Here is a 26,280-nt window from a genome sequence, read left to right on the forward strand (position 1 = left end):
CAGTCCTGATATATCTGACACTAGCACCTCTGATAACCCGTGCACCACAAAACTCTGTCGCACACGGTCTTTTGTGGCAGCAGACGTGGGTGACCGGACTTCGTAGGTGTCCATCCTCTTGGAGTGGACATCTATTAGTAAAAGGAACATTGTGCCCAAGAAGAGCCCACCTAGTTGACGTGGAGGCGCACTCATGGCCGCCCCAGCTATTCCCAGGCGTGCAATGGAGCTAAAGGGGGGGTAGCTTTTATACCTGCTGGCATTGAAAACAACTTATGACTAGGGTATCGATGTCCGTGTCCACCCCTGGCCACGACAAGTAGGTGCGCGCGAGCATCTTCATCTTACTAATGCCAGGGTGAGTGCTATGTAATTTGGCCAATAATGGCCTTTGCCCTCTCATAGCTGAGCCTTGTTCCCCAGAGCAATATACCGTCCTGGCAGGTGAGCTCATATCTGCGATTGAATTAAGGCTTCATGTCATCCGACTTGGGCTCACTGGACCATGCATTTCAAGACCTGCTTCCGGATGTGAGACAAAAGGGAATCTCAGCTTGTCCACTTGGATTTGTTTGGCCTGGACAGGGGAGGAATCCAAAAAATTTAGTACTAAGACAAGTTCCTGGGGAATTGGCACCTTCATGTTGTTATCTGGCAGCAGGGAGGTGGTTCAGGGAGTCAGCATGTATGATCTGGCTTCCTGATCGGTGAATAAAAGTGCACTCGTAAGCAGCCAATAGCAGTGCCCACCTCTGGATGCGAGTGTTGCCTTATCCTCTCCAAATAACCCCAGCAGAAGCTCGTGGTTGGATACAATGTGAAAATGGAGACCATGGAGGTATTGATGGAATTTCCAAACACCAGACACAACAGACAAGCCCTCCTTCTCAATTTGAGAATATCGTTCCACTGCAGCACTGAGCATGCCAGATGTATAACCAATGGGTTGTTTAGAGCCACCCGCCATCCAATGTGAAAGCACAGCCCCTAATCCATTAGGGGACGCGTCGCAAGTTAAAATTAATTCTTTCTTTGGGTCAATGTGGACCAGTAGGGCCGATGATCTTACCAATTGCTTTACCTTAAGAAATGCCTCCTGGTGCAGAGCGTGCCAAATCCATTTATAGTTTTTCTTAAGCAATGCATATGAAAGAGCCAGTACGGTTGATAGGTTGGGGAGGAACCGGCCATAGTAGTTTATCATACCTAAGAAGGCCTTTAGTTCTGTAGTGTTTCTCGGTGCAGATGCCTCGCGGATAGCCTTGACTTTATCTTCCAGGGTGTAGGCCCTGCACGTCGACCTTATGGCCCAAGTAAACTATCTCTTTGGCTTGGGAAAAGACATTTTTCGTGCTTCAAGCATACCCCACCTATGTGAAAAGCATTTCAGCACCTCTTCCAAATTAGCTAAGTGTTCTTCGTGAGTTGGTCCAGTGACTAAGGGATCATCCAGATAAACAATGACACGGGGAAGTTCCTGAAGCAGATTTTCCATGGTACACTGGAAAATAGCACGTGCCGATGAGATCCCAAAGGGTAGTCAAGTATATTGATACAATCCTCAATGTGTAGTGATGATCATGAATTCTCTAGAGCCTTCTTCCGAGTCTACTTGCTGGTAGGCGTGGCTCATGTCGAGTTTTGAATATGTGATGCCCCTGCCAATTTCAAATATAATTCGTCAATCTTCGGTACCGGGTGTCTATCGAGTTTGTTTACAGTTAACTTATAGTCACTGCATAAGCAAACACTTTGGTCTGGCTTCAGTACGGGTACTATGGGTGCCGCCCACTCGGAAAATTGCACCGGCTGTAAGATACCCAACTTGTCCAGCCTGTTTAGCTTGGTCTCAACCATGTCCTGTAGAGCATAAGGGACTGGCCTGGCTCTGATAAATCTGGGGGTTGTGCTAGGGCCTACGTGGATTTTGGCTTTTATCCTTCCTAGCTTGTCACTGAAAATGTAAGCGTACTTTTGTAACAATTCCTGTAAGTTTCTCATCCTGATTTGAAAAATCTCAGCCCACTGCAATTTAATCTTTCTGAGCCAGTTGTGACCAATTAAACTGGGGATCTCCCCAGCTCCTACTACAAGGGGTAGACTTGCAGACTGGTCCCCATACTGCACCAGGACTTGACATATCCCTTTCACTCTTATTTCTTCACCCATGTTTGATTTTAATTTAGTGCCCAATTCTTCCAAACTTAAAAGGATGGACTTCTTTATTCAAGTATCTGAACGTATGTTCTCCTATGACAGACAATGATTCCCCAGTATCGACTTCCATCTTGATGGGTTGTTTGTTGACTCGAATGACGACCTGGACTGGCTCAGTTGTGGAATGAACAGATGTTAGATTCTGCTTCCTCTGGTCCTTCAACGAGACAGATTTCGCGATTTCTACCTTTGTTGTTAAAATGCTGTCTCAGCCTATCTTCACAGTGCCGCATTATGTGACCATTGCAGTGGCAGAAAAAGCATTCGATATTTCTGAACTGTCAATCGCCTGCAGGCTGCCTGGATGTATTTATCTCATTAATGTCGTGGGTTTTCACTGTAGTGCTGTTCTTCAATGGCCTGTACATAGTGGGCATTTCCCGCCTTTCTGCGGAGTCCAATGTTTTCAGGCCTTTTGTTCCCGGTCCAAGATGGATGGTGCCATTTTGTGTATCTTTTATTGCCTCCGAGTCTCTAACAGTGCTCCCCGTGGCTGCTGCCAATTCTAATGCCTCACTGAAGTCTAGATTAGTTTCAGATAGCAATCGCTTTTGAACAGCATCGTCCCCGATTCTGCAAATCAGTCGGTCTCTCAACATGTCATTAATTGAAGTTCTGAACTCACAATATTCCATTAATTCCTTTAAAGCAGCTACATAGCCAGCGATTGTCTCTCCTGGAAGCCTATTCATTGAATTGAATTTAGAACGCTACATAGTAACTGAGGGCTTTGACTTCAGATGGTTTTTTACAATATTTACTAACTCGTCGAAAGTCTTCGTATTGGGGGTGTGAGGTGACGTGGGGCTGCGGATTAGCCCATACATTTTGCTCCTGCATTTGGACAGAAGAATCACCCTCTTCTTATCCTCCCCCGCGATGTCGTTAGTGGTAAAGAAGAATTCTAGGCATTCGGCATAATGAGACCAGCCATCGGAATCAGGTTCGAATGGTTCAAGATGCCCAAACCGCAGCATTGACTCCACAAACCCCTCCCTTGCACGTTCACCTAGATGTCCCTCCACTTACTCCCTCCATACTCCCTCCCACCCAGACATCTTCCCCTCTCCAAACTCCCTCCTCCCCCTGGGCACCCTCCCCTCTTTGAACCCCTCCTCCAGACATGGAGCCCCACAATTGCAGTATTCTCCCCATTACCCCCTCCTTCCCCCATACTCTCTCCTCCACCCAGACACCCTCCTCCCCTCTCCAAACCTCACCCCCCCACCCCGACACCTTCGCTCCACCACCCTCCAACCTAACCACCACCCGCACCCCCCCCCAGTACACCTTACTTTGCCACACACACCTAGTCCTTCCTCTCCCCTGACTTCACTAATCACCTCTGTAGCAACCCATGGCCAAGACCATGATGTTCCGAAATAGACCCAAAGCAGCATGGAGACCTCCCACCTTCCAAGAGCTGCTTTGTGGCAGAGCCATGTGCATGAGGATCCACCCAGCATGCAATGCAAGTGTTCCTCCAGGATCCAGTAGCTGTAGTACTCCAGTATCTTCTGCTCCTCGGATGACCACGATCTGAGCACGGCCTTAATGGTAAGTCCTGACTTCTGCAGGTCACACTTGCCCTGATGTGTTCCGGGCCGACACGTTTTCCCACTGGCGTAATGGCAAAGCTGGCGAGGGGGGAACGATTCTGTTCGGGCCTTACTTTGCATCCTATTACTAGGAAACAAATCGTGTTCACGCCAGCCTCCAGCAGGATTCGCATCCACCATCAGTGGACACCATCGGATGATCCCGCCGTGATTTTACGCCGGTGTGAAACCGATTTCTGCCCCTTACGCCAAATTCCGCCCACCCCCCATGACTCCCGCCACCAATAGGATTGGACGATTTGGCCCTAAGAGTTTCCCCATCACAGATGTTAGGCTGACTGGCCTGTAGATGCTGGGTTTAACCCTCCTTTTTTGAACAGGGGTGTAACATTTGCAATCCTTCAGTCCTCTGGCACGACCATACCATATCTAAGGAAGATTGGAAGAATCTCAACAACACCCACCCCTGCTTCGCTCAGTAACTGAGGTTAGATCCTATCTGAACCGGGTGCCTTTTCTACTTTGAACACTGCCAATTTTTTCAGTACCTCCTTTATTCATTTTTATCCTATTTAATTTCTTTACCACCACCTTCTTTACTGTGTCATTGACAGCATCCTTTTTAGTGAAGACAGATGCAAAGAACTCATTTATTATGCCAGCTGTGCCCTCTGACTCCACAAGATCTCTTTTTTGGTCCCCAATAGACCCCATCTTGCCTTGACTACCAGGCAAATTAAAAAAAATATGGAATAAACAAATGAAAAGATTTTTTTTTAAATGCATAGCATATATGTTATCAGGCACCTTCATCTGTGTACAAACCCAGTGGCATTGCCCAGCCAGGGCACTGACTATAAATAAGAGCAGGTCTTGTTTATCTCACTATCACATGTCAGCAGTTCCAGTGCTGCCTGTGTAACATTTGCTGCTATACTGCAAGAAAGGAAGTTATGAGTGGAATGGAATTCACATAATGTTCTGAAGGATAAGTTGTGATATTTATAGCCACTACTTTTTGACTACAATTGTATTGATAAAAGTCAACCATCACTTTCTTTTTCAAAGTTGGATTACTTTCACAATATATATATTTTTTATTTATTCATTCACGGGATGTGGGCTTCGCTGGTTGGGCCAGCATTTATTGCTCATCCCTAGTTGCCCTTGAGAAGGTGGTGGTGAGCTGCCTTGTTGAACCACTGCAGCCCATGTGGTGTAGGTACACCCAGAGTGACGTTAGGAAGGGAGTTCCAGGATTTTGACCCAGCGACAATGAAATTCAGTAGAGGAAGTATTTTTGGTATCTATACCTTTCTTCCACTCCGCATAAATGAATACTCTCAAAGCAGACACATTTCATTAACCCATAGATACTGCAAAATACTGCGGATGTTGGAAGTCTGAAACAAAAACAAAAATAGCTGGAAAAACTCAGCAGGTCTGACAGCATCTGCGGAGGGGAATACAGTTAACGTTTCGAGTCCGTATGGCTCTTCATACCTATTTTGATCCCTTCCCTCCACCCCACCCCCACTAGGGCCATCTGTCACTTGCTCATCCTGCTTTCTACCCTTAATGTCACCATTAGCACATTCCTTAGCTAATATCACCACCGTCAACATCCCTTTGTCCTTTTGTCTGTGACATCTTTGGCAATCTCTCCTTTGCCTCCACCTATCACTGGCCTTCTATCCAGCTCTACCTGTCCCACCCTCCTCAACCAGCTTATATCTCACCTCATTTCCATTTTTCCTTAGTTCTGATGAAGAGTCATAAGGACTAGAAACGTTAACTGTATTCCCCTCCGCAGATGCTGTCAGACCTGCTGAGTTTTTCCTTCTTTTAATATCTTTGTATCATTTATTATTCCACTCTGGATAGTCCATTAAAAAAATTAACTGTTCACTTCAAAAATAAGGCACATCATAGAGAGAGCTAATCTGCAATGTGAACCCCTGCATGAAAGGAGTGCACTAGCAAACAAGATCTTGATCCTGGTGGAAATGAGGCCCATTTTATTTTCTAAGGCAATCAATCACTATTGGGAAAGCGGCACCTTTGAAATTACATGGTTGAATTTGGAGTCAGCCCTCCACCTCCCTCCGAAGGCCAGCCTTACAGTAATGTCAGATATTTCCTGGGGATCCATCCACATTAGGGAAACTCTTTGTCCCTGGGATTTGGACGATGTCATTGTGTGGGTGGAAATTCAAGCCCACCGTGGAACCGCTCTCAAAGGCCTTCTCTTTTGGAGCTTATGTCTATTAGTAATCATCAAATTCACTGGTATGTTTTAGGAAGAACCAGAGAAATATTATACCATCATAGAGGCTATTTTGATTGGTGTAGCTCTTTTCAAAGAACGTTCTTTTAAAGTTATATAGCAAAGCACACAAAGAAGACATTTAAACTGTGGAAACTTTTTGTCACAATAACAGACAGAAAGAACCTTGGTTAACACCTCTGGCATTCCAGGGATACATTACTGCACCGTCAACTGAAATCCTATGTTGAGTTCAAACCCACAGTTAAGAGTGCTACTAACTTGCCAAGCTGCAAGTTAATTAAGAAATAATTGATGTTGCATTAAAGGCTCCAGTACCCCTTTGGATTAAATATGCTTTAAGATTGTTTATCTGCGATTTAATTATGTTACAAAGGGAGCATTCAATCTTGCTCTAAATCTTCCCGTAACTCTTTTGTCCTGAATTTGGCATTCATGCTAGAACTTCCTCCCTCTCTCTTCTGTTAGTCATCAATCTGTGTGAAACATCAATGATAAGACAGCATGAGCCAGATGGCTTCCGCTGAGGCTGCAAACACACAGAAATCTGAGCCAGTATGCTGCTGTTTAGACATATGGGGCAGCTGCTTATTTTGAGGACACTATAGGGTCATACAGAGTAAATAGTGACATTATTATAGCTTCCCGAGGGACTCAATAAGTGGATCCTCAAGGTGAAGCTGAACAGTAAAGGTTAGGAAGATTCTAATTTTCAGCTTTGATCCCACCTAGTAAGAGCGCTACGATTGATCCCTGTGCCGCTAGGCTACAAAACTCAGCTCAAGGTCAAACAGGACTTCAGGGTTGCTACAGGGTAGTTGTATACTCAGGAGGCTATCTATGGCTCAGGTGATCAGCAAGTATTTATACTGGGTGGGATGAAGCCATGACGGACTTGGTCTGTGGGTGTTAGTGGGCTGAATGGCCTCGTTTCATTCAATGCTGTCTTATATACTTAAAGTTTTGCCACCTTTGTGACTTTATGGGTGGAATTTTCCATAAATGAGACTAAGTGCGGTGGTGGGCGTTTTCGGCAATGCCCACCTCACTGTTCAGAACGGTGGGAACTTGCGCCAGATTCTGCGCTTGGAGCCTAATTAATAATGCAAAGGCGCGTATCAGTCTGAATCACCTAGTGGGTCGGGAGTTGATTTGTGTGGCTGCCATCACCTGGTGGGTTCAAAGGTCCGGGCGCCATATTTAAAGGTCAGTCCAACACACAATCTCGCTCCCACCAGCCCACCAGGGATGTCTGGCAGCCAGAAGACGAAGGCAGCACCCCGCTTCACGCACCAGGCCCTCCAGGCCTTGATCAGAGGGGTGCAGGTGCAAAGGCACGCGCTGTATCCCTGGGATGGCAGCAGGAACCATAGCAGCCTCAGCTCTCCGGCCTGGGAGGCTGTCGCGAAGCAGGTCAGCGCGGCTGACAACTGTGCCCGAAATGCCACGCAGTGAAGGAAGAGGATGAATGACTTCATCCGCTCTGCCAGGCTAAGTCATCCCTCGACTCCCTCCAATATCAAACTCTCATCATGGCATCATGCACTCAAACGGCTCCTTTCTTCAGGGGTCTCACGCAACTATTATCAACATTAATTCTCTCACCGAGACATTCACATCACCACCATCCCATCTATCATGTTGCTCACATTCTATCCTCTGGCCCTTCTTGGGAACGCTCACCACACACAGGGGACACGCATCTCACCCAAACTCTGCTCCATCCCTTCTCATCACATGCCTGCCTTTCTTCTCCATGCAGGCCAAACTGGTGCGCAACAGGTGGAGGGTTGGCCAGCATCATTACCCTCACTGAATTTGAGGAGGCTGCAGCCAAGTTGGCTGGCGAGGACAGGGATTGCTCCTGTGGGGAAGAAGAGATCGGCCTCTCCCACCAACCTAATACGGATCACAGCCCCATCACTTCATCAAATCCTTACATCCTTACGTTCATATATCTACCTCATGCTCACTAACTGAAACTCCATTTTCTATTTTCTAGGCACCAGCAGATCGAGGACCCCAAGCCAGTCCAGCACCAGTCCGAGCCCCCAGACTTCATCCGAAGATGAAGCTCTGGATGAACCATCACGGCGCTCACACGCACCGTCCATCAGCTTGGGGAGGCACACGTCGGTGGGGCACAGCTGTTGATTAGACTTGGCCTCACTTTCTGGGGAACACCTCACTGACACGTCCCCGCAGCAGTCGGAGGCAGGGTCAGCCCAGACCTCCGGCACTAGGAGGGCTGCTGGAGAACAGCCACCCGCCGAATCTGAGTCAGATGATGAGCTTCTGGGAGCGGCCGCCAAATCTATGCGGAACATCAGACAGAGATTCAGCAGTCAGCAGACTAGAGCGAGCGATGGAGAAGTCCGTCTGCGTTCTATCTAATGTCGTGGCTCCGACATGCGAGCGCCTCGAGGTCACCATGGGAAGGCTGGCAACCTTGGTCCAGAGGAGACCTTGGTCCAGCAGATCTTGCTGGATTTGCGCTCAGCCCTGCACTTCATGGCCACACACCCTAGTGGGCACCATCAAAATGTGGGCGACATGGTGACAAGGCACCTTGACCTCCCTGCAGGTGCACCATCTCCTGCAGGTGTCGGGGCGAGGGCCCTCTGGCACTCACAGGGAGGATGAGCGTCTGCCGGACACCCTGTGGCCTCCTCTCGGGACACTGCAAGGGTGTGCAGCTGCTCACAGCCCCCTCTGCCTGTGACTCCATCTACTCCAGCTTCTCAGGCCACCGAGGGCACTTCTGCCCCAGAGCATGAGACCCTTATCAGGTTACCAAAGAATGTCTGCCAAGATAATCACAGACATCAGGACATAGCAGTCAGCAGGCTGCCTCCACCTTCTCTGCAGATGTCGGGGCTACACCCAGGCGTAGCGGTGGAGTTAAGAAAAATTGGTGTCACTTTTGGATCACGGGTGTGCTAGACATGTAACTAAATTGCACTTTTGTTAATACATTTGATGGTTATGTGAATGTTCCTGTCAACTGAAGGCGTTGTGATTTTGTACTTTGGAAACCTCTTATTTTGAGGTTTAGCCTTGCTCCCACTCAGTGATAGTGTCCCACTATGAGATTCACATTCCTGTGATGTCAACCTCTGTTGACCTGGTCTCCACACCCTTGTGTGATGTCAGGGAGATGTGCTTAAAAATTTATTGGAAATGTATGATGTAAACATTTCTAACCCTTCTTCCTCAAGGAACATCATTGAGTGAGGGCAGCTCATCAGCATTTATATTCTAGCTGCATTTGTGTCTCCTCAGTGGTAGTGGCAGAAGAAAAGACATGCACGGGAGAAGGAGATCCCTAGGCATGTCCACATCTCAGTTGCAGCAGTGTTTGCAACACTAGATGGGAGCGAAGGCTTCAAGTCTTCTCTTGCATCGCTCTTGTTCCTCAGTAGACTCTCAGTTCCCAGAGTGAGCTCACTCACAGGGCCCCATAGACCAAGGTAAGGATCATGGCCTGGCAAATCATAAGGTCAGAATGTGCAAGTGTGAATGTGGGACTCATTCTCGCTCAAGTGGGTGGACATCCCCTGAGTTAAAAAAAAAATAGCATTGAGGACTAGGAGAGATATGGCCATATTCCCTCACTTGACTTCAATCTTCCTGGAACCTGTCAGCAATTAATGTATCACAGGCACGTCTCCCACAGCTTCCTTCCTCCGTGGCGTGATTGCACTCATACTGACCCTCAGCAGCCTCATGAGGCTCCTGAGCCTCCAGATCTTCATCGTCCGATGAGCTCTCATCCTCCTCCAGTTCATCCTCTGGCAGGGGTTCATCTCTTTGCATTGCCAGATTGTGAAGGTACAACACACTGCAATGATATGGGAAACCCTGTCGGAGTGTATTGGAGTGAATTACCTGAGCAGTCCAAGCATCTGAAGCACATCTTCAGAAGCCCTATGGTCTACTCCATAAGGTAGCATGTGGAGCTGTGAGCAGCATTGTACCTCTCCTCAGAACAACTCTGAGGGTGATGCAGCGATGTCATCAGCCAGCTTTTCAGTGGATACCCCTTATCCCCAAGCAGCCATCCCTGCAGATGTAATGGCCCCTTGAAAACCTCAGACACCTGGGAGTGACTCAGGATGTAGTAGTCATGGCAACTCCCAGGGTACCGTGTACAAATGTGCAGTATATGTATCCAGTGATCACACACCAGTTGTACATTGATGAAATGATAGCCCTTGTGGTTTATAAACATTAGGGGCTGCTGCCATGGAGGTCTTTTGCACCCTGCATTCTTGGGAAGTCTGAGGTGGCAGTGAAGCCGGTAAATCTCACAGCCTGGTTATCTTCATCCAGAGCAAACCTGACATAATGATGGGCCTTCCTGTAAAGGGCATTTGTGACCTCCTTTATGCATCGATGTGCTGCGGACTGAGAAATGCCATACAGATCCCCTGTTTATCCTTGGAAAGACCCAGAGTCACCTTCAAAGCCACTGGCAGGCGCTACCCTCCAACTCCACGTGGCATCAGTCTTCACGAAGAATGCGGCATATGTGATGTACCAGAGATCAGAACAATTGCAGACGTGCACGGCATTGCCACTCACTCATTTGTAAATAGGAGATGCTTCTACAATAAACCCTAGGTCTGGTGAGGCGCCCCGGTTGTTTGGGTCTGTCTTCCTGACCCGCCTGTTAATGCTCTGGTTCCGCTTGACCATGTCCCTCCTGCTGGAGCTGTGCGCAGAGTTGCCTTTCCCTCCTTCGCCTTCTCCATTGCATTTGGACCCTGACAAAGCATTGAGCCTTGGATACACATGAGCTTTTGCCTTCTCTCTGAAAGGAAATATTGAAAACATTAATGATTCAAGGGGCAAGAAAGTGAAGCTCAGAAGATGACACATTTGGAAACCGTAAGGGTCCATAGATTTCCTGTCCCACTTGCATGGTGGCTGATGCCACCTTGTCCCTGAGACACTAGCACACACATCGAGCTGACCAAGATGGCATTGCTGATATGTCACATCTGCAGTGCTGCATGGGATGCTGAAGTTTCAGTGAGATGAGTGACCCAACCTAGCTCTGCGCTCCAGTCTCTGATGTGACATATTAATGACCAGTCATTAATACTCATGGTCACTAAGTGGATGTCCTTCGGCCCATTAGAAGTGCCAATTCTGGTGAACAGGTGACAGGCCTTCATTGATGGAATGCCATATATGATACAGCTGTGCCTCCATCACTATTGCCTGCATTCCCAAATTTTACATCCTGTGGCCTGAATTTTACATGTGGTGGGCGTGCATGATCGGTGGGCATGGGAACGATCGGGAAATGGACCGCTGACGGCAATTGGCCCCCAAACATGCGCTGAAATGCTCAGCGCTGCCGGGGTGGGGGCAGGAAGAGGGCGGGTGATGATATTTCCGCGGGTGCGGGTGAGCGCTGCAAGAAAGCTCCCTGAAGGCATACAGCTGCCTCAGGGAGCTGCAGACCCGAAAACACCCAGATAAAGGCTTTAAAAGCTGAAAAAATGTCCACGTACCACAATCACCTGAAAACATAGCTGATAAAAATACTGCCCACAGGTATTTATTTTTACTTTATTTCATAATGGGAGTTTCATCCCGCCCTTGGATGAGGCGTGATGTAAAATGCAAAGGACGCCTGGCCGATTCGCCCGTCCGCCAACTGTAAAGTTGGACAGGCCACGAAAAATTGGAGTCAATTGCACCGTTAATGAGCTTAATTCGCCTCTTAATTATTGGTGGGCGCGCTTCTGACTTTTGCATGTGCCCGCCAAACGAAATATTGGCGAGTGAGCGATGACATTGGGATGCTCGCCCGAAGTTTTCTCGCATGATTTTATGCCCGATCAGTTCGGGCACATGCCCGCCCATGGGATGTAAAATTCTACCCTATGAGTTACTCTTGAGATGCAGTGACTGTGATGTCAAGCCATTGAGTTCAGAGTAGCCCTTTAACAGTGCTAATGAAGCCATTGGCTTTCGTCGCAAGGAGGTCTTTCTCTTTCCTTTCTAAGCACTCTTGCGGCAATAAGAGGCTAGAGGGCGACCCCACAAAGACCCACCTCATGTTCGCCCTTCCCCCTCACTGCCATTCCACAGCCTTCCCTCCCATTTGCCCCCCCCTCGTGTTTGCCCTTCCCCCTCACCGCCATTTCACAGCTTCCCTCCCCTATGCCCCGCTCGTTCATCAACCCCACCCTCACCTCACAGCCCACCCCCAGTTGAAATGCTAATTTCTAAAAGTGGAAGCCTGCATGAGTGCCACAGCACAGTGGTGTTCCCCAGAACAATGTAGGTAAAGAGCAGGAGCGGGCCAACCCTACAGCCCCAGTTCATCACAAGAAGACCGGTGCAGTACTATGGCAGGTAGGCTATGTATGTTCCACTCATCTTGAAGTTACCAGTAAACTGAGGTCCGACTTGCACATACCACCCCTTTCAAACGGATTTGAGGCCGACGTAAATTCCCACTGGCGTGACCCAAGGTTGGAAGGCCTGGCAGAATTCCGATGAGCATCTGTTTTAATGATCATTCATGACATGTTAATGAATTCAAGTGGCGTTCACGCCACTCGTCAGCGGGATAGCTGACCCAGGAGAATTGCAACCTGGTTTTATGACCTCGGATTTGCGATTTTTTGCCTGCCACTGGATTCTCTGCTCCCACCCGCCATGAAACCCGCCTTGGGCAGGATGGGAGAACTCCGCCCTATGTTGTGGTTGGGAAATTGAGAATTTTTTTTAATATTGTAAGATTTTGACTAGCATTTTGGCACAGAACTAGTTAGCAACCATTAATAGAAAGTAATTATCAACTTGTTATTATACTTAAACAAATTGGTTCCATTAATTGTTAAATTAACACAGAATGGTCTGGTTCTGTGCTGTACATTCCCTTTCATCTAAGTCTATCCAACATAACCTCCTATTCTTTTCCCTTTCATATTTATATCCTTAAATGGATCTGTGTTGTATTTTAAAAAATAAAGCCAACCTGCCTGAACCCCGACCTCAGGCTAGTGCTTCTCCTCTAATCAATCACATCTCCATGTCAGGCATGCCGGAGGCCTTTCTGAGAAATATCGTCAGCAATGAAACTAAGCCTAAAGGAAAGACCTGTCATCCTGTTTAATGTTTTGAGAACCCAACAAAAGCTTCAGGAAGTGTCTAGGAAGAGTATCTCCAACTAGAGACATGTACTAGATTATAATTCAAACAGGCACATTCTTACTTCTTATGACCTTGCAATATGATTACATGCTCAGGAAGGTGTCCAGTTACTCTGATCCTCCAATGCTTCTATATATGTCAGCCGTGGCACAATTGATAGTGCTCTAGCTTCTGAATCAGGAGGTTGTGGATTTTAAGTCCTAGCCCAGGACCTAAGCACAAAAATTAAGGCAAAAACTCCAGTGTAGTACAGAGGGAGCGCAGCATTGTCTGAGTTGTCTTCTTTTTGGATGTGATGGTAAACAGGCCCTGTGCCCTCTCAGATGAATATAAAAGATTCCATGGTGCTAATTTTGAAGAAGAATAGTTGAGTCATCCTGGTGTCCTGCCAAAATTTATCTTCTGATCAACATCACTCAAAAAGATTATCTGATCACTAACACATTGCTGTTTGTGGGAGCTGTGTGCAAATAGGCTGTGGCATTTCCTACAGTACAACAATAATTACACTTCAAAAGTACTTCACTGGCTGTAAAGTACTTCAGGGCATCCTGTGTTCCTGAAAGGAGCTATATAAATGCAAGTCTTTCTTCCTTTAGAGTAGAATGCTCAGGAAGATGAACCATTGATTTTTGTAAAATAAAATTATTTAAACTCTTTGAGGAGAATATAATAGAACAAGTTATATATGACTAGGGGGAGGCGGTGATAAAGTGGTATTGTCACTGGACTTGTAACCTAGGGACCCAGGGTAATGCTCTGGGGACCTGGGTTTGAATCTCACCACAGCAGATGGTGGAATTTGAATTCAATAAAAATCTGGAATTAAAAATCTAATGATTGTCATAAAAACCTATCCGGTTCACTAATGTCCTTTAGGGGAGGAAATCTGCCGTCCTCACCTGGTCTGGCCTACATGTGACTCCAGACCCACAGAAATGTGGTTGACTCTTAAAAATGCCCTCTGAACAAGGGCAATTACAAATGGGCAATAAATGCTGGCCCAGCCAGTGATGCCCACATCCCACAAATGAATAAAGAAGAACCAGTGGAGGGAACAAAGTTAATGAGCCAAATGGTCATTTCTCATTTGCTATTTTTTGATGTTATCAATACTTTGCTGTCCCACCATAAATAATCTTGTCACTAAACCAAGACCAGTAAAGCTCTCAACACAGACAAATCTAAATGTCTATCATAGTTAGGATTCAGACTCTCAGGGCCTGATTTTCACTACTGAGTTGGGAAATTTCCCCACTCCGCAGACCTACCTTGGTTTAAACCCATCAGGTCTTAGTTTAGACCCAATTTTCGCTCTGGGGATGTGGGGGCAGAAAAGACTCGGGCCTGCCAGCCCTGGAAGCAGATCATAGGTGGCCAAAGGGACAGGCAAGTGCCAAGGTGGGCTGGTTAGAAGACCCACCTTGGTTTTCTGCGACTTTGTCCCAGTTGTTTCAGAAGCTGTTAGGTCATCCAGCCATGATCCCTCACCCACTCAACATGGCCCCTCCATGCCAACTCATGCTGCCCACCCACTCCCATGGCCCTTTATACCCCCATTCAACCTCATTTCTCAATGCCACCTCCATAGCCATGCAGCCAGGATCCACCCTGGGCAGACCTTAGGAGCCTTGTGGAGATGAAAAAGAATAGACTTCTAATAATCTAATATAGTTTTCACTCATACACACTTTTGATAATGAAAAAACTACCATTCCAGAAGCCATTCAAAACTCTTAAATTTCCTCAAGTGGTTGATCTCTTCTAAAAACAAACTTCTCTTCAGAGCCCACTTCAAAGATAACTAATCCTTTAATTTCTTCTTTAAATTGTCAATCAAACTGTGAACTCAGAATCCCCTGCTGAGATAATTGTAGTTTTTAATGACATAATAATAGTCCTTGGAAAAATGTCAACAAAGGCCTCTATTGAAACTGCATGACTAGATGGTAGTAATTTTTTCTACCCTACACCAGATGGCCCGTCAATCAAAGCAGTGTGCTCTCATAGTTCACTCAAAGCGGTCAACTCTCACTGACAGCTTAAGCCTGTTTTTTGACATATTTAAAGAGTGGGCGATTTAAAAAATCTTCAGGCCACGACACTTAAATGTTCTTTATCCACCCTTCAAGAGCGTTTACATTTACTCCGTCAATTCGTGACTCCCACACTGTGGGTTAAGGCCCTTGCTACAGCCAAAATGAAGCCTTTAAACCCAGCACTATGTTCAAATGGCCCTGCTGAGTTTGGGTTTCCCCTCCTGTGTTATCCACAGCCTGCCCCTTCATCCTGCCAGCAAAAATTGGATGTCAGAAATGGGGGCAGGACTTCCGTATCCAGATCCCGCCTGCCAATTTTAAAGGACTGCAGAGTCTTCCCGACTCCGTGAAAATCCAGCCCTCAGGTCTTAGCTACTGGGATCTGATACTTTACTACCAGACCAACCTTCAGGTGACCTTTCTCAATATGGGATGGTTATCATATGATATCCAGGCGTACAATCCCCAAGTGCAAAAGGTGGCTAATTCTGTTGGCAGATGCTCTGTTGATCCAGGGTGTTCAGCCTTTTTGCTTCTGAGGTTCCTTTTCCCAGTTACAAAAATTCTACAGACCCCACAGGGCACAAAGCAACTTTTTTTTAAATAAAAGCAAAATACTGCGGATGCTGGAAATCTGAAACAAAAACAGAAAATGCTGGAAAAGCTCAGCAGGTCTAACTGCATCTGTGGAGAGAAAAACAGAGTTAATGTTCTGAGTCCGTATGACTCGATACTCTGAAGAAGAGTCAGAAGAGTCAACTCTGAAGAAGAATCATACAGACTCGAAACGTTAACTCTGTTTTTCTCTCCACAGATGCTGTTAGACCTGCTGAGTTTTTCTAGCATTTTCTGTTTTTGTTTCAACATTTTTTTTAAACATTGGTTCCTTTCTTGTGGCAAAAGCCAGCAGCGAAGTTACACAGAGTAAGGTTCCACAACAGAACATCATGTGAATTGCCGGAGCTCCCTGTTCACTTCCCAAGGTTAAAAAATAGGTCAACTTTCATGGCTGCCCACAGCTTGCAATCAGTGATATTCCAGGGACTCAGGGCCCAGGGCTGTGCATTTCTGGCAGCAGAGGGCAGACTGATCTTCCACCCTGTAAACAGCTCCCACGGACAGGCAGTCGTCAGCTGAATAAAAAATGAAAGATGAAATCAGCCGAACATGTACCAACGTTCTGATTAGTTCTCGGTCCACTTACCCCACAAAACAGGCATCAAACCCGATTGACATAAACTCCGCTTCCCAGGTTTAAACATGGCACAGGACAGTGTATGCCACATGGCATGTCAGCCAGAAAACGCTGCCAAATGTCACTAATAAGTCTGAGGGAGGAAAGGAGGCAGTGTTTCCACTCCTCCAATATCAGTGGTGTCCGTACCACATCAGCCTTTACCTCACATTGTACACTGACTTAAACCCTGCTCATTTATTTGAAGGTGGGTAAAAACATAAATAACCGATTTCAAGGTCTCATTCTTTATTAATGAACAAGGCGCCACTGACATTGGTCGTGATCAGTCTAGCTGAAAGAATGGGATTTTTTTTTAAATTATTTTATCCTTGAAAGATGTGAATTTAGTGAACTCCTTGAAAGCTTCTCCTAGACCCCATAGAGAACCCCTGTGGCACAGGGCAAGATAACGTCACACATCAAATCTTAGTGGAATGCTAGGTTGCTGGGAGGTTTGCAGTAAAGATCGACATGACTCACTAGCTTAGGCAGGAGACATTGGGTAGATTTTAACTCCAGATGTGAAGCGGGCAAGCAGTGGGTACAATACTTGGCCATTCCTGCAGTAGGAAGCCTGGTCTGATTTGAGGGCCAGACCTCATTACCCTGCTGCCCCTGAGCAACATGCTCTGACTGGGCATTCCCCTGAAGCCAGCACAGTATTGTTTTTGGAGGAAGACCTGGTTGGCAGGCAGGTAGGTCCTGGGGTGGGGGATGATAAAGCAGGGAGGTGGTGCTCTAGTTGGCAGTGGCCCATCTTATTCTGTGGAGCCCTGAGAAGCACCTGCGCTCTACCTTGACCTAGAGAAATAATTCTTTACTTATGTTTGGGGTCTTTCCATTTTGGGCAACAGGAAGCTGAAAAACTAATAGTGACAGTTATAGGACACAACCGCGTTAATTGTGTATGCATTATTGTGATGAAAAGGGCTAAGAAAACAGTGGCAAAGAAGGGAGAGGGATAGTACTGAAATAATGAGGGCGGTATATGAAAGAGAAAAAATTAAAATAACCCTTTCTGAGACTCAATTCTTTGAAAATGGCTGTCGATTTCTTTAAAGTATAACCCTGGTGGCAAGGGGAAATTTATTTATTCCCCATGTCTCAACCCATATACTATTCAGACTGAATTGAACATGTGGAGATTAGTTTTAAACCCTTTCCAGTATGCGGTATACCTGGGCAACATAACCTGTGTGAGAGGCACCCCCTGGTTACTCAGCACTGGCATTTGTCTGTCTCCCTGTGGGGAGGCACTTGGCTTCAACTTGCCATGTCTCTGCAGAGGCTCAGTTCTTGAAGGTTAGGAATTCGCCACTTGGGGAATTCCACTGGCAAACCCTATTGTCCCACTCCTGTAGGACAGTATCCTGGAGCTCGAGCACAGCATGCAGCTGTGCCATGTCTCTTGTTGCACTGATTCCTTGCTCAGTTCAAGCATTATGCAGAGAAGAAAACCATTCAAAATCACTTGTCCAAGGTTTTGTGAAGAAGTGGATAGTACTGTTGGAGTTGATGAAGCAATGTTGTATGAATTTGTTTTTAAAAATGCAAACTTTATTTGCTGCAGATACTTTGAGTTGCGTGAAGGCTCATTCGAGTACAACTCCTCAATATGCCGGAAGCTACGAAATGAGATCATGGAGGTGAAGATACTTTCCATGTAAGTCATTGTGACTTCAAAGGCAGAGTTTCTACATAGGATCACATTGAATATACAGTACAGAAATAGGCCATTTGGCCCATCCAGTCCATGCCAGCGATTATGCTCCACTGGGGCCTCCTCACATTTCTCCTCATCCAAATCTACCATTATGACTCCCTATTCCCTTCTCCCTCATGTTAGTCTGGTTTCCCCTTAAATGCATGCATTCTATTCGCTTGAACCGCTCCGTGTGGTAGCAGGTTCCATACTCTCACCATTCTTTTGGTGAAGAAGTTCCTTCTAAATTTCCGATTGGATTTCTTGGTGACTATCTTATACTGATGGCCTCAAATTTTGTTCTTCCTAACGAGAGGAAACATTTTCTCTGTATCCACGCTATCAAAACAATTCATAATTTTAATGGTCTCTGTCAGATCACCCCTAAGCCTTCTTTTAACAATAGAAAAGAGAACCAGCCTGTCAATCCTTTCTTGATATTTATAACCACGCATTTCTAGTATCATCTAAGTAAATCTTGTCTGCACCCTTTCCAGTGCCTCTATTTCCTTTTTATAATATGGTAACCAGAACTGCACACACTACTCCAAATGTGGTCTAATGAAGGTTTGATAACAGGTTTAGCATAACGTCCCTACTTTTTAATCCTATCCCTCTATCCATACCAGTATATTACCCCCAATCCCAAGTGCTCTAATTTTGTTTACTAACCTGTGTGGGACCTTATCAAAAGCTTTCTGAAAATCCAAATACACCACATCCACTGGTTCTCCTTTATCAATGCTACAAGTAACATCCTCAAAAACTCCCAACAGGTTTGTCAAACATGATTTCCCTTTCATAAATGTATGTTGACTCTGCCCAATCATCATTATTTTCCAAATATCTAGTTATCACGTTCTTTATAATAGATTCTAACATTTTCTTTACTACTGACGTCAAACTAACAGATCTGTAGTTCTCCGTTTTCTCTCTCCCTCCCTTCCTAAATTGTAGGGTTACATTTGATACTTTCCAGTCTGCAGGAACCTTTCCAGAATCTATAGAATTTTGAAAGATAACCACCAATCCAATTAATTTTTAGTACTAATTAATACTAATTTCTTTCAGTTCCTCATTTTCGGAAGCCCTTCGTTCCCTAGTATTTCTGGGATATTTTTTATGGCCAGAATCTTCAGGTTGGTGAGTGGGGCTGGGCCCCACTCACCGACGCGTAAACTGACGCGGTGACTTCGGGCGTGCGTCCTGACATCAGTGCACGTCATTCAGATCCTCAGTTCGGCGGGTGTGCACCGGAGTCGGCTGCTCACCCGCCGAACTGTCAAAGGCCCGTTAAGGCCATTTAAATATCAATTTAAATAATTAACTGAGCTACCCGTCCAACCTTAAGGCGGCCAGGTGGCCTTCGTATTTATCATGAAACCTCATCCACGGGCAGGATGAGGTTTCATGAAGGTTTTGAAAGTTTAATAAAAATTTTTGATATAATTCATTGACATGTCCCAGCTCATGTGACACTGTCACATGAGGGTACATCTCTTAAAATTTTCTTTTTCCTTTATTAAAATTTTTAAAAATCAAACTAATCTCCCTGAGGCAGCTCTGTGCCTCAGAGATTTCTGTGCTCTTTCATGCGCATGCGTGAAAGAGCGCAGGTTCTGACTCAGCCTACTCCCCCCGCCCGCACAGGGAGCGCTCAGCACTTGCGGGCGCGCATCACGCTGGACGGGCCTTAATTAGCCGGCCCACGTAAAATGGTGTCGCGCAGCCAATCACGGATAGCGATGTGGTGTATTTGCATGCGCACAAAAGAGTGCAGATCAGTTCAAGTTCAGAAAAATTTAATAAAGGAAAAAAAAATTTAAGCACATGTCCCCTCATGTGAAACTGTCACATGAGCTGGGACATGTCCATTAATTTTTTCAAACATTTTTATTTAATTTATAAACCCTTCAATGAAACCTCATCCCGCCTGTGGATGAGTTTTCATGAAAAATGTGAAGGCCGCCTGGGCTCTTTGCCTGCCCGCCAACCTTAAGGTCGGACGGGCAGCATTCTTGATCACTTTGATTACTTTCTTAATGGCCTCAATAGGCCTTTGACAGTTCGGCGGGCGTGCAGCCGAGTTGGCTGTACGCCCGCCGAACTGACAATCTAAGTGACGCGCAGTGACGTTGGGATGCATGCCCGACATCACCTCACGTCATTTTACGCTTGGCGAGCGGGCCCCGCCCCCCGCTCGCTGACCCGAAAATTCTGCTGAGACAGTGTCCCCACAGCTCACCTTTCCACCTAGCTTGGTATCATCAGCAAAATTAGATAAATTACTCTCTGTTTCTTCATCTAAGTCATTAATAAAGATTATAAATAGCTGAGACTCCAGCACTGATCCTACAGCCCTCCACTATTCATTGCCTACCAACTTGAAAAAGCTCCATTTATGCCCACTCACTGTCTTCTATCTATTAACCAGTCCTGTATCCATGCTAAAATATCACCCCAACTCCATGAGCCCTTATCTTGTCTAATAACCTTTGGTGTGGCACCTTATTGAATGCCTTTTGGAAATCCAGGTATACTACATCTACTGGTTCCCCTTTACCTACAATCCTAGTTACATCCTCAAAAACTCTAATAAATTTGTCAAACAGGATTTCCCCTTTAGTAAAACCATGTTGACTTGTTCTAATCATACTATGCTTTTCTAAGTGCATTGTTAAGACTTCCTTAATAATAATAATTTCAGCATTTCCCCAAAAACTGATGCTAGAGTAACTGGCCTGTAGTTCGCTGTTTTCTCTCTCCCTCCTTTCTTGAAAAGTGGTGTAACATTTGCCAACTTCCAATCTGAAGGGACTGTTGCCAAAGGTCACCCCAGCCCCAGAAGCCTTTTGTAGAACAGGAAGAGCCAACCACCTTCTATGACCCTGGACATCCTCTGGCACCTAGAAATACAAGAATAGGTAAAAAGGCACTGGTTAATATGGTGAGAAGGAAAATCGGGTGCACTGTTTAATTCATGAAGTAAAATAGAGCATTCAGGAGCATGGTGTTGTGTTCCTGATGGAATTTAGTCATACATGAAAGGATACACTTGTCAGGTGCTGATGCCTTCACCTGTATGATGATGACTGGCATGTTCATGTAGGGGCAAAGAAGACTTTTGTGCTGTCATGTGGTAGAATTGGCAGTAATTTGAGAGAATTTCCTTTATTGGCAAGGGGTAGGGTGGAGGGTTGAACAAGGTAGGGCTGGTGTATCAAAGATCCATTTGGCTCCACAGGAGTAAAGACTTTAGTATTGAGGAATGATGACCCTCGCACTAAATGCTGCCTGAGTCTCCTTTGCTCCCATCCATCTGCTGCTAAGAAGCTCTGACGAGGGGTAGGAGATGTGGGGTCTGAAAATGCTGTTGGTGGTCTAACACTCTGAGAAGCAGTCAGAAGCAAGCATGAGTGTCTGTAGACATAATGCAAAACAAACATTTTAAAACTGTTTTCTACCTTCAGAAACTCTCAGTAAAAGATCCTTAAATCCTTCTCTGGGCTGGATGGAGTGCAGTGGAGGTGCATTAGATAGGTTCCTGGGATGAAGGGATTGTCTCTCATCAGTTCCAGACCAGGAGAGTTTGAGTAGACTAGGCCCATATTCCTCGGAGTTTAGAAGAATGAGAGATGACCTAAATGAAACATATAAAATTCTTAAGGGGCCTGATGGGGTAGATACTGGGAAAATGTTTCCTCTGGCTGGAAAACAGGGTCTGAGTCTCAGAATAAGAAGTTGGCCACTTATTCTGAGACTGAGAATGAGGGGTAAATTCATCACTCAAAGAATTGTGAATCTTTGGAATTCTCTAGCCTAGAGAGCTTTGGGTGCTTAGTTGTTAAATATATTCAATGCAGAGCTTCATGGATTTTTGAGTACAATGAGAATAGTACTTATTTCTTATGTTTTTATGTTCTGTCAGGAACTACTTACTTTCACTGGTATCAGTTGCTTTACCTCATTAAAACACATGAACTTACCCTGAGTTCAACAGCGAGGTAAATCACGGAATCTCATTTGAGGGAGATGGTGGCCTAGTGGTAATGTCACTGGGCTAGTAATTTAGCCGCCCATGCTAGTGCTCTGGGGACATGGGTTCAAATCCCACAATGCCAGCTTAATTTAAATTCAGTTAATAAATCTGGAATTGAAAGCTAGTCTCAGTAATGGAGAGACTATCATTGTGACAACTATCATTGATCATAAAAATCCTGGTCTAACTAATATCCTTTAGGGAAGGAAATCTGCCATACATGTGACTCCAAACCCACAGTAATGCGGTTGACTCTTAACTGACCTCTCAAATAGCAATTTACTAAGTTCAAGGGCAATTAGGGATGGGCAACAAATACTGGCCTTGCCAGCAATGCCCACACCCCATGAAAGAATTAAGGAAAAGTAAGTGACTGACAGGTGACTGCATATAAAAGAGGCCAGTGGTGAGCAATGAGCATATCGTGGAATAGCCCCAGAAGTCGGAGGAAACTCAGGAGAACTTATTAAAGTTGTGCAAGTACTGCAAATGGTTTCCATGTGAGCTTCTTCATTGGTGAAATTTTCTATGCCATTCAAGTGCTACTAATCCTCCAGAAAGGGTGAGGACGATTGTTAGGGAGAATAAATGTCAGTAAAAATTGAATAGGTTTGTTTGAGGGAGTACGGCAGGAAAAGTGAGGATGAAAGGGTGAGCAGAATGTAAGTGTTTAAAATTAACTATTTGTTAGTCCATTTACTTTTTCTATGTTCTGTCTGGTTAAGGCTCAATTACTAAAACTACTGCTGTTTGAGTATCTTTATGACTATAATACTGGGTGCTTGTCTGATGTGTGGGCAGAAAATGACCTAGGCTAGGGAGCCAGTCATTTCCTTGAATCTGTCGACCAGCTGGGGAGGTAAATTGAAGTTAAGGCAGAAAACCCTTTAGGTTGAATTTCTGATTAATACCCTACTGCTGATTATATAGAAAAGACTCACTGTGATGCAAGTTGCTTCCTCAGTGTTGAACATGAATTTGTGACACATGCCTCAAATGCTTTAAACCTTATTAACATGAAGGTCCCTGATAAGTATTAGATCCAAAGAGGAGTCATATAAAGTTGCTAGAAAAAATAGCAAGCCTGAGGATTGGGAGCAGTTTAGAATTCAGCAAAGGAGGATCAAGAAATTGATTAAGAGGGGAAAAATAGAGTATGAGAGTAAACTTGCAAGGAACTTAAAAGTGGACTGTAAAAGCATCTATAGATATGTAAAAAGAAGATTAGTGAAGACAAATGTAGACAGTCCGAAATGAGAGAATGTGTAATGAAGAACAAGGAAATGGTAGAGCAATTAAACAACTACTTTACTTCTATCTTCACAGAGGAAAGCACAAATAACTTTCCAGAAATGCTAGGGAACCAGGGGTCTAGTGAGAAGGAAGAATTGAAGGAAATTAGTAATAATAAAAAAAAGTGCTGGAGAAATTAATGGGACTGAAAGCCAATAAACCCCCAGGGCCTGATAATCTACATCCCAGGGTATTAAAGGAGGTGGCCAGGGAAATAGTGGATGCGTTGGTTGTCATCCTCCAAAATTCTGTAGATTCTAGAACAGCCCCAGCAGATTGGAGGGTGGCAAATGTAACCACGCTATATAAAAATGGAGGGAGAAAATAGGGAATTACAGACTGGTTAGCCTAACATCAGTGGTAGAGAAAATGCTAGAGTCTATTATTAAGGATGTGACAACAGGACACTTAGAAAGTATCAGCGGGATTATACAAAGTCAGCTTGAATTTATGAAAGGGAAATCATGTTTGGCAAACCTACTGGAGTTTTGAGGACGTAACTAGCAGAATAGATAAGGGAGAACCAGTGGATGTGGTGTATATGGATTTTCAGAAAGCTTTTGATAAAGTCCCACATAAGAGGTTAGTGTACAAAATTAAAGCACATGGGACTGGGGGTAATAGATTGGCATGGATTGAGAATTGGTTACCAGACAGGAAACAGAGAGTAGGAATAAATGGGTCTTTTTCAGAGTGGCAGGTGATGACTAGTGGGGTACCGCAGGGATCAGTGCTTGGACCCCAGCTATTCACAATATATATCAATGATTTGGATGAGGGAACCAAATGTAATATTTCCAAGTTTCCTAACGATACAAAACTAGGTAGGAATGTGAGTGGTGAGGAGGATGTTAAGAGGCTTCAAGCCGATTTAGACAAGTTAAGTGAGTGGGCAAAATCATGGCAGATGCAGTATAATGTGGATAAGCATGCAGTTATCCACTTTGGTAGGAAAAACAGAATAGCAGAGTATTATTTAAATGGTGATAGTTTGGGAAATGTTAAATGTACAAAGGGACCTGGGTGTCCTTGTACACCAATCACGAAAAGCAAGCAAGCAAGTGCAGCAAACAGTTAAGGCAAATGGTATGTTGGCCTTCATTGCAAGAGGATTTGAGTACGGGAGCAAGGATGTCTCACTACAGCTGTACAGGGCCTTGCTGAGACCACATCCCCAGATGTATTGTGTGCAATTTTGGTCTCTTTACCTAAGAAAGGATATACTTGTCATAGAGGGAGTGCAGCGAAGGTTCACAAGACTGATTCCTGGGATGGCAGGATTGCCATATGAGGAGAGATTGGATCGACTAGGCCTGTATTCATTTGAGTTTAGAAGAATGAGAGGGGATCTCATTGAAACGTATAAAATTCCAACAGGGCTGGACAGACTGGATGCAGGGGTGATGTTTCCTCTGGCTGGGGAACCTAGAACAAGAAATCACAATCTCAGGATACGGGGTAGGCCATTTAGGACTGAGATGAGGAGAAGCTTCTTCACTCAGAGGGTGGTGAACCTGTGGAATTCTCCACTACGGAAGGCTGTGGAGGGCAAGTCACTGAATATATTTAAGAAGGAAATAGATAGATTTCTAGACTCTAAAGGCACCAAGGGGTATGGGGAGAGAGTGGAAGAATGGTGTTGAGTTAGAGGATCAGCCACGATCATATTGAATGGTGGAGCAGGCTCGAAGGGCTGAATGACCTACTCCTGCTCCTATTTTCTATGTTTCTATGATAATGAAAGTAGCTCTTTAAACATGAACTTGACGTAGTTGTTTCCATGACACTGATCCTTTGTTCTGCAGGGTGACACAGTCTGAACTGTTTGACAGATGGAAGACCCTGCAATTGTGTAAATGGAAAAGGAATGAGACTGCAGCCAATACTTTCAAGTAAGTGGACGATAAATCAGGAAAAGATGAGAATGAAGTGAAGTGAAAGAGAAAATGGCGGGGGAAGAAAGAAGTATGAGGTAGAAAAATTGAGGAGAGAGAGTTTCAGTGGAGATAGAAGAGGAGGAATGGAAAGAGAGGAAAGAGAAGTTGGGAGAATAGGCAGGGTAAAAGGTGAGGGAAGGGAAGAGAAAATGTGAGGGGAACAGTGTTGTAGCTAACTTATATATTTATATATTGCGTTGGATGAAATGTATAGGTCGTAATGTTAGAAAATGAATAAATGTGAATTCTTTAGTGTTGTTGGTTTTTACTTCATTCCATTGCAATGATCTTGTTTGGATTTCACTTTGGCCCATATCAAGCACGCATGTCAACACCTCAAATATTACCCATGCAAAAGATGACCCCATGACTGTTGGCCTAAAATACTGGTCTCAAAAATTCGACAAGGTAGAAGTATAAATATAAATAGGGAGGGAAAACATTTTGGAGAAGGGAGCAGGAAGCACTTGAGAGATGTGAAAGGGAGAGTGAGACACAAAAAGAGTGACTAGTACCAAGGGAGGTACAAAGAAACAAAAACTATGGAACTGAAAGCAAGGGAGAGAAGAGAGAGGGGTTGGGGAAGTGAGAAAGTGAACGGTAGAGACAGACCCTGGATAGATTGAGAGGTAGGATGAAATGTGTGGCACAGGATGTGAGGAATAAATTACCATACACACTGTGTAGAAGTCGAAGGTGGATTCCTTTACAGGCATGCAACCCTGTCCTGCCCAGTTTCCTGATACTTACTGTGTCCAGACAATCCTGCGCACCTGGTTGTAGACTCAGGAAAA

General features: G+C 45.1%; 1 protein-coding gene across 1 annotated transcript in view; it reads left to right on the top strand.

Moving 5' to 3' along the window:
- The window catches only part of st8sia5 (ST8 alpha-N-acetyl-neuraminide alpha-2,8-sialyltransferase 5), a 72,880-nt gene that overhangs the window by 32,066 nt on the left and 14,534 nt on the right, over positions 1 to 26,280 (top strand). Inside the window, exons 2-3 of the mRNA XM_078559978.1 lie at positions 18,086 to 18,178; positions 25,355 to 25,441. Coding sequence (XP_078416104.1) covers positions 18,086 to 18,178; positions 25,355 to 25,441 — 180 coding nt within the window. The remainder of the gene's footprint in view (positions 1 to 18,085; positions 18,179 to 25,354; positions 25,442 to 26,280) is intronic.

The sequence above is a fragment of the Cetorhinus maximus genome, chromosome 1 (assembly GCF_964194155.1).
Source record: "Cetorhinus maximus chromosome 1, sCetMax3.hap1.1, whole genome shotgun sequence".
NCBI classification, from domain to species: Eukaryota; Metazoa; Chordata; class Chondrichthyes; order Lamniformes; family Cetorhinidae; genus Cetorhinus; species Cetorhinus maximus.